The sequence below is a fragment of the Salminus brasiliensis genome, chromosome 5 (assembly GCF_030463535.1).
Source record: "Salminus brasiliensis chromosome 5, fSalBra1.hap2, whole genome shotgun sequence".
NCBI classification, from domain to species: domain Eukaryota; kingdom Metazoa; phylum Chordata; class Actinopteri; order Characiformes; family Bryconidae; genus Salminus; species Salminus brasiliensis.
Genome location: NC_132882.1, coordinates 262,501 through 272,500, shown reverse-complemented (window position 1 = coordinate 272,500; position 10,000 = coordinate 262,501). Strand labels below are relative to the sequence as shown.

General features: G+C 45.8%; 1 protein-coding gene across 5 annotated transcripts in view; it reads right to left on the bottom strand.

Moving 5' to 3' along the window:
- Nucleotides 1-10,000, bottom strand: part of ntn2 (netrin 2) — a 41,391-nt gene that overhangs the window by 27,843 nt on the left and 3,548 nt on the right. For 2 of the 5 annotated variants that reach the window (XM_072679185.1, XM_072679190.1), the window contains exons 2-3: nt 8,501-8,580; nt 6,405-7,706 (exon numbers count right to left, since the gene is read on the bottom strand). In XM_072679185.1, the coding sequence (XP_072535286.1) occupies nt 6,405-7,455 (1,051 nt within the window). In that variant the 5' untranslated portion in view covers nt 7,456-7,706; nt 8,501-8,580. Of the gene's footprint in view, nt 1-6,404; nt 7,707-8,500; nt 8,581-8,628; nt 8,701-10,000 lie in introns of those variants that run through there. The other 3 variants (XM_072679187.1, XM_072679189.1, XM_072679186.1) reach the window with 3 other exon arrangements.

Below are 10,000 nucleotides of genomic sequence, written 5' to 3'. Positions count from 1 at the left end.
TCCTCATGCACCGCTACAGAAACACATTTTTTGACAGGTTAAGTGGACGTCAAATGGACTAGTGAGGAAACTCTAGGTGTGTGTGTGTGTGTGTGTGTGTGTGTCTGTGTGAGAACTACTACAGAAAAATACAATTTCATTTGGACATTCAGTCACACACTCCTCACACACACATTTAGGTTTAGTTTCTGCATTAGAGTGAAGACTATAGACACTAACGTATGAAGATCAGGGTAAAGAAGAAGTTCTGTAGTACAGAGACTGACCCAGCCTTACAGAGGCTGAAACAACAGTACAAAGACTACCCCAAAAGTAAAGAGACTGACCCAACAGTAGAAAGATTGACACAACACTACAGAGACTAACCCAACACTACAGAGACTGGCCCAACAATACAGAGACTAACCCAACCTTACAGAAACTATCCCAACAGTAGAGAGACTAACACACCAGTACAGAGACTAACCCAACACTACAGAGACTAACCCAACACTACAGAGACTGGCCCAACAATACAGAGACTAACCCAACCTTACAGAAACTATCCCAACAGTAGAGAGACTAACACACCAGTACAGAGACTAACCCAACACTACAGAGACTAACCCAACACTACAGAGACTGGCCCAACAATATAGAGACTACCCCACAGTACAGAGACTGACCCAACAGTACAGAGGCTGACCCCACAATATAGAGACTGACCAAAAAGTAAAGAGACTGACCCAACAGTAGAAAGATTGACACAACAATACAGAGACTAACCCAACCTTACAGAAACTATCCCAACAGTAAAGAGACTAACCCAACCTTACAGAGACTAACCCAACCTTACAGAAACTATCCCAACAGTAGAGAGACTAACCCAACAGTACAGAGACTAACACACCAGTACAGAGACTAACCCAACACTACAGAGACTAACCCAACACTACAGAGACTGGCCCAACAATACAGAGACTAACCCAACCTTACAGAAACTATCCCAACAGTAGAGAGACTAACACACCAGTACAGAGACTAACCCAACACTACAGAGACTAACCCAACACTACAGAGACTGGCCCAACAATATAGAGACTACCCCACAGTACAGAGACTGACCCAACAGTACAGAGGCTGACCCCACAATATAGAGACTGACCAAAAAGTAAAGAGACTGACCCAACAGTAGAAAGATTGACACAACAATACAGAGACTAACCCAACCTTACAGAAACTATCCCAACAGTAAAGAGACTAACCCAACCTTACAGAGACTAACCCAACCTTACAGAAACTATCCCAACAGTAAAGAGACTAACCCAACCTTACAGAGACTAACCCAACCTTACAGAAACTATCCCAACAGTAGAGAGACTAACCCAACAGTACAGAGACTAACACACCAGTACAGAGACTAACCCAACACTACAGAGACTAACCCAACACTACAGAGACTGGCCCAACAATACAGAGACTAACCCAACCTTACAGAAACTATCCCAACAGTAGAGAGACTAACACACCAGTACAGAGACTAACCCAACACTACAGAGACTAACCCAACACTACAGAGACTGGCCCAACAATATAGAGACTACCCCACAGTACAGAGACTGACCCAACAGTACAGAGGCTGACCCCACAATATAGAGACTGACCAAAAAGTAAAGAGACTGACCCAACAGTAGAAAGATTGACACAACAATACAGAGACTAACCCAACCTTACAGAAACTATCCCAACAGTAAAGAGACTAACCCAACCTTACAGAGACTAACCCAACCTTACAGAAACTATCCCAACAGTAGAGAGACTAACCCAACAGTACAGAGACTAACACACCAGTACAGAGACTAACCCAACACTACAGAGACTAACCCAACACTACAGAGACTGGCCCAACAATATAGAGACTACCCCACAGTACAGAGACTGACCCAACACTACAGAGGCTGACCCAACAGTACCGAGATTGGCCCAACAGTAAAGAGACTGACCCAACAGTACAGCGATTGACCCAACAGTACAGAGACTAACCCAACAGTACAGAGATTGACCCAACCTTACAAAAAGTAACCATAACCCAACCTTACAGAGACTGAACCAACAGTACAGAGACCAACCCAACAGTACAGATATTGACCCAACAGTACAGAGGTCGACCCAACAGTACAGAGACTAACCCAACAGTACAGAGACTGACCCAACAGTACAGATATTGACCCAACAGTACAGAGACTAACCCAACAGTACAGAGATTGACCCAACAGTACAAAGACTGACCCAACAATACAGAGACTAACCCAACACTACAGAGACTAACCCAACACTACAGAGACTGGCCTAACAATATAGAGACTATCCCACAGTACAGAGACTGACCCAACAGTACAGCGATTGACCCAACAGTACAGAGACTAACCCAACAGTACAGAGATTGACCCAACAGTACAGAGACTGACCCAACAATAAAGAGACTAACCCAACACTACAGAGACGGGCCTAACAATATAGAGACGGGCCTACAGTACAGAGACTGACCCAACAGTACCGAGATTGGCCCAACAGTACAGAGACTGACCCAACCTTACAGAGACTGAACCGACAGTACAGAGACTAACTCAAGAGTACAGAGACTGGCCCAACAATATAGAGACTATCCTACAGTACAGAGACTGACCCAACAGTACCGAGATTGACCCAACAGTACAGAGACTGACCCAACAGTACAGAGATTGACCCAACAGTACAGAGACTAACCCAACAGTACAGAGATTGACCCAACCTTACAAAAAGTAACCATAACCCAACCTTACAGAGACTGAACCAACAGTACAGAGACCAACCCAACAGTACAGATATTGACCCAACAGTACAGAGATCGACCCAACAGTACAGAGACTGACCCAACAATACAGAGACTAACCCAACACTACAGAGACTAACCCAACACTACAGAGACTGGCCTAACAATATAGAGACTAACCCAATAGTACAGAGATTGACCCAACAGTAAAGAGACTGACCCAACAGTACAGAGACTAACCCAACAGTACAGAGATTGACCCAACAGTACAGAGACTGACCCAACACTACAGAGACTGGCCTAACAATATAGAGACTACCCCACAGTACAGAGACTGACCCAACAGCACAGAGACTGACCCAACAGTACAGAGACTGACCCAACAGTACAGCGATTGACCCAACAGTACAGAGACTGACCCAACAGTACAGCGATTGACCCAACAGTACAGAGACTAACCCAACAGTACAGAGACTAACCCAACAGCACAGAGACTGACCCAACAGTACAGAGACTGACCCAACAGTACAGCGATTGACCCAACAGTACAGAGACTGACCCAACAGTACAGAGATTGACCCAACAGTACAGCGATTGACCCAACAGTACAGAGACTAACCCAACAGTACAGAGATTGACCCAACAGTACAGAGACTGACCCAACAATAAAGAGACTAACCCAACACTACAGAGACGGGCCTAACAATATAGAGACTATCCTACAGTACAGAGACTGACCCAACAGTACCGAGATTGGCCCAACAGTACAGAGACTGACCCAACAGTACAGAGATTGACCCAACAGTACAGAGACTAACCCAACAGTACAGAGATTGACCCAACAGTACAGAGACTGACCCAACAATACAGAGACTAACCCAACACTACAGAGACTAACCCAACACTACAGAGACTGACTCAACAATACCGAGATTGGCCCAACAGTACAGAGACTGACCCAACAGTACAGAGGCTGACCCGACAATATAGAGACTATCCCACAGTACAGAGACTGACCCAACAGTACCGAGATTGGCCCAACAGTAAAGAGACTGACCCAACAGTACAGCGATTGACCCAACAGTACAGAGACTAACCCAACAGTACAGAGATTGACCCAACCTTACAAAAAGTAACCATAACCCAACCTTACAGAGACTGAACCAACAGTACAGAGACCAACCCAACAGTACAGATATTGACCCAACAGTACAGAGGTCGACCCAACAGTACAGAGACTAACCCAACAGTACAGAGATTGACCCAACAGTACAGAGACTGACCCAACAATACAGAGACTGGCCTAACAATATAGAGACTACCCCACAGTACAGAGACTGACCCAACAGTACAGAGGCTGACCCGACAATATAGAGACTATCCCACAGTACAGAGACTGACCCAACAGTACCAAGATTGGCCCAACAGTAAAGAGACTGACCCAACAGTACAGTGATTGACCCAACAGTACAGAGACTAACCCAACAGTACAGAGATTGACCCAACAGTACAGAGACTGACCCTACAGTACAGCGATTGACCCAACAGTACAGAGACTGACCCAACAGTACAGAGATTGACCCAACAGTACAGAGACTGACCCAACAATACAGAGACTAACCCAACACTACAGAGACTGGCCTAACAATATAGAGACTATCCAACAGTACAGAGACTGACCCAACAGTACCGAGATTGGCCCAACAGCCCAACAGTACAGAGACTGACCCAACCTTACAGAGACTAACTCAAGAGTACAGAGACTAACCCAACAGCACAGAGACTGACCCAACAGTACAGAGACTAACCCAACAGTACAGAGATTGACCCAACAGCACAGAGACTGACCCGACAGTACAGAGACTGACCCAACAGTACAGAGACTGACCCAACAGTACAGAGATTGACCCAACAGTACAGAGACTAACCCAACCCTACAGAGACTGAACCGACAGTACAGAGACTAACCCAAGAGTACAGAGACTGACCCAATAGTACAGAACATGACCCAACCTTACAGAGACTGAACCGACAGTACAGAGACTAACCCAAGAGTACAGAGACTGACCAAATAGTACAGAACATGACCCAACCTTACAGAGACTGAACCGACAGTACAGAGACTAACCCAAGAGTACAGAGACTGACCAAATAGTACAGAACATGACCCAACCTTACAGAGACTGAACCGACAGTACAGAGACTAACCCAAGAGTACAGAGACTGACCGAATAGTACAGAACATGACCCAACCTTACAGAGACTAATCCAAGAGTACAGAGACTGACTGAATAGTACAGAACATGACCCAACCTTACAGAGACTAATCCAACAGTACAGAGACTGACCCCAGACTTTAGAGTTCTGTTGGATTAGTCTCTGTACTGCAGAATTCATCTTTATTCTGATCTTGATACCATGGGTTTAGTCTTCTGTAACAAAACAGAGGTTCTTGCTGTTAAGTCTGGCTGGTTTGTCTGCTATTCCTGGTTCTTAACATTATCATTTATTCAGATCATTTGAACAACATATAGCTGATATTAGTAGAACAGTCTTTATGCAGCTTAGGAACATCTCTAAACTAAGAGACTCCTCATCTCTACAGGACGCAGAAAAGCTAGTACATGCTTTTATTATCAAGGCTAGATTACTGTAATGCACTACTGTCAGGTTGTTCCAGCAGGAACCTCAATAAACTTCAGCTGGTTCAGAACACTGCAGCCAGGGTTCTTACTAAAGCTAGAACATCTGACAATATCAGTCCAGGTTCGGGATTCAGACACAGTCTCAGTCTTTAAATCTAGGCTGAAACTCATCTGTTTAGTTCAGCTTTTGGTGATTAATGTTTCTTAGATAAAGGTTGCAGGTCCAGGGGTTCGAGGACACAGGGAATTGTAGTACACTGAGATGCTGGAGCTGTCGTCCCACCTTTTTCCCATTTAATGACTGCCCACTTATCTGGTCTGACTTGATGGAAGATTGACCGTTGGGCTCTCCTGCGACCCGTCTCAGACTGGTTACCTACCCTACATCCCCAGTCGCACTCCACATCTTCAAACCTATCAGTGGTTCTGGTACTGAGCACATCTGCAGAGTGCTGAAGGTGGTTTTATATATTATTTATATATTTATATATTTATATAGTTATATTATTTTATAACTGGGTCTGATCTGAGGAGGTATGGTAAGCCTTGGTTCCTCCTAAGGTTTCTTTGTCTTGCTAGACTTGACTTGTGAGAATAGTCTAGCTACTGTGGGATTAGTCTCTATGCTGTGTCTTTAGTGTTGTCTGCGCTGGTCTCAGTGCCCGTCTCTGTCTGTCTGAGACAGAACTTTAATACTGCAGTTCTGAGATGTTCCAGATTTAGACTCCAGTTCAAACATGAGTGAAAGAGATCAGGATCAAAATTCCCCTCATTGCTCAGCAATCGCTAACTAGAGATGTGATGTCCTGTGTGTGTGTGTGTCTTCTCTGATTACTCAGTGGGTGTAACAACACTTCTCACTACTCTTATACAATCACACAGGCAGCTCAGCCAGTGTTAGAGTGTATATATGTTACTATCTGAGTGGTTTGGCATGGTGTCTGTGTGTGTGTGTGTGTGTGACTCACGCAGGCACTCGTTGGCTTCGCGGGCGTTGGCACGCTGCCAGGGCCGGTCATAGTGGAAGGGTTTGCAGCGGTCACACTCCGGACCCTCAGTGTTGTGTTTGCAGTCACACACAAGCTTTCCGTCTTTCTCTCTAACACACCTGGAGGCGTGGCCGTTACACTTGCACCTGCCACCCACCTGCAAGTCAGAAACAGCGTAGTAGTAGGTGGGCATCATCCCAAGTGTACCAGGAGGATCCTGCCCCTCTCTGCTTGGTGGGGGCAGTTCTCTGAGTATTTGCGGGCGGCTAAACACCACCCGGATGTCGGTGACAGTCACCCAGTCCTGCAGAACAGGGCTGGAGTCGAAGTCTTTTCCAGACGGACGTCCGTCCAGTGTGCTGAAGGCGATAATAGCACCGCTCTGTGGCGACGGGTCAGTGTGACTGTCCGTGCACAGCGGTTCCTGTTCGTTCTGTTTGGTGATCACGGCTCTGTTCGGCCGGTTGTAAACCCGTCTGCACTGGGAAGAGTAGAACTGAAAGGGCGTCCAACTGCGGCCGTAGTCCATACTCTTGTAGATGGCCATGGAGTCGGGCCGGGGGGAGCAGAACTGCAGGCTGACGTAGGTAATCTCAAATTTCTTGCCCAGCGAAAGCGTGAGCGTCACATTCAGCGGTGCCCCCTGCAGGTTCTCTGATACCCAGCAGGTCAGGTTGTGGGCTGAGTTTAGGTCTGTGAGGTAGGAGGCAGGGTGGGCCAGTCGAGGGTCCAAGGCATCACAGGTGCTACAGGAGCGCATGGGGGGGCGCTGTTCGCGCTCCACAACACCGCAGTGACGAGAAGCAGGGCGTCCGCACACGCTCGACGCAACTACGTCCTGTCCGAATGCCGCGTTCACAAACTCTGGGATACAACGACGGGGGGAGCCTGTATCATCGTAACAGGGGTCAGGGGGTGGGGTCTGTTGGCCAGAGAATGGGTTAGAGTTGTGGGCAGAGCTTTTGTGGAGGTACAGAGACACGCCCATGAGGGAGTAGACGAGCAGGAATGCGTACAAGTCCGTCGTCATGCTGGCAGAAGCTGAGACGAGGGGTGAAGGGAAGGGCAGAATCTGGACGGAAAGGAAAGAACAGAGGCAATAAACAAATCCAACCGTGGAGCCTCTTTACCGAGAGGGGTCTGTCATGGGGCGGGGTATCCTGGGTGGGTGTCGTGTCTACATGAGAACATCTCGGGCAGGAACTGCCCAGGAAAAAAAAAGAGAAGTATTCCACGGTGCTTCTCGCCAGGACGTCCGCCCAGTCTGTGCTCTGAGAGTGTCTGTGAAGGACAGAGTGAACGAGCTCGGTCAGAACACCAGCGCAAACATTCAGCCCACTGCCGTCACACTTATCTCCTATGTCTTACATTCAACAACCCTGACAGCATGTACTCCGTTAGACAAGACTGTTGGTCCCTTTGAGATCGAGGAAGACAGTTTGGATTATTGAACCTTTTTTCTGGATGTTTAAACACATCTACAAGAGGTTCTAGATCACAGAGAAGAACATTATAACTACTTAAAAAAGCATGATTACACTGCTAGGGTTCTTTCCAATGACGCTGAAAGTGTAATTTAAAAATTGAGACCTAAAAATGATCCGACAGTAGAACAAAGCACTATATGAAAAAAGTGTTCTATCTAGTACTCAAAAGGGTTCTTTGACATGTAACAGTAGTGAATTCTTATGTAGTGCTAAGAAAAGGGATCTACAAGAATTTCTGCATCATAGAGAGTCTCAATGGAACAGTCTAGAAAAAAAGGGTTCTGTTTAGTACTGAAAAGGTTTTTAGCTGCTGCATAGAACCATTTATAAAAAAACATCTGCTTCCTAAAGGTTCTCTGTCATGAATAGGAACTGTTTAACCATGTGAACGCAGCACCACAGAATTATTGTCTTTAGCAAAGAACCCTTGAAGAACCACTTTTCTTAAGACTGTGTGGACATGTTTCTGAGCTTCTACCTGCTTCTGTTCGGATTTTAAACGGACACAAGAACACGCTCCACCCTATCCATCAAATTCTCCACCCTATCCATCAAATTCTCGCCATGATAAACATCTCCTCTACTCACTCGCGCTGATGGAGAGAAGTCAGACACAGTGAAACAGGATGTAAGCAGAGGTGATTGAAGTTGGAAACATCACAGGGGATCTACAGGAGATAATGCAGTCAGTAATGTCTGCGGTCCTGTGAACTCACAGATAGTAGAACTCTTCAGAACGTCTGGAGCCGGGCTGAGGAGATCAGCTGCAGATTAGTGAGTGGAGTTTAAGTGCAGTCCTGCTCACTCACTCCGCACAGCTACAGAGAGCCTGAGCGTGAAACTCCACTAAAGAGCCTCACTTTAGACCTGTCGCTGTGTGTGTGTGTGTGTGTGTGTGTGTGTGTGTGTGCTGAATATCAATGTGACCAAGAGGCCTCTTTCCCTCGTACGTACACACTCGGAGTGAACATCCAACTCCAGCACACTAACCTGCACACATCCAACAGCCAACACACTGATCCACTCCACTACAGACACTGAACATCAAACCGGTTCACACCAGTGCACTCTCCAAAAGGGTGCTGCGAAGAGTGAAGCCAAAAACGTTCTGTAACATTACTGCCATATACCCTCATTACTGCCATATACACCAATATTACCTTTATACATACCCACATTACTGCCATATATACCTATATTACCTTTATATATACCCACATTACTGCCATATACACTAATATTACCTTTATACATACCCAAATTACTGCCATATACACCCATATTCTCTTTATATATCATCACATAACTGCCATATAAACCAAAATTACCTTTATATATACCCACATTACTGCCATATACACCCATATTACTGCCATATATACCCATATTACCTTTATATATACCCACATTACTGCCATATACACACATATCACTGCCATATATACCCACATTACTGCCATATAAACCCATATTACCTTTATATATACCCTCATTACTGCCATATACACTAATATTCCCTTTATATATACCCACATAACTGCCATAAACACCCATATTACTGCCATATACACCCATATTGCCTTTATATAAACCCACAATATTGCCATTAATATTATGACTCTGTAACTCTATAAAGGTACTGTAACTCTATAAGGACACATTGTAACTCTATAAAGACACACCATAACTCTATAAAGACTCAACTGGTGAGGTAGAAGTCAGTAATGTTGGGGTGTGGTGAGGTAGAGGTAAGTAATGTTGGGTGAGGTGAGGTAGAGGTAAGTAATGCAGGGTGGAGGTGAGGTAGAGTTCAGTAATGTTGGGGTGTGGCGAGGTAGAGGTAAGTAATGTTGGGTGAGGTGAGGTAGAGGTCAGTAATGTAGGGTGGAGGTGAGGTAGAGGTCAGTAATGTTGGGTGAGGTAGAGGTAAGTAATGTAGGGTGGAGGTGAGGTAGAGGTCAGTAATGCAGGGTGGAGGTGAGGTAGAGGTCAGTAATGTCGGATGAGGTAAGGTAGAGGTAAGTAATGTAGGGTGGAGGTGAGGTAGAGGTCATTAGTGTTGGGTGAGGTGAGGTAGAGGTAGAGGTA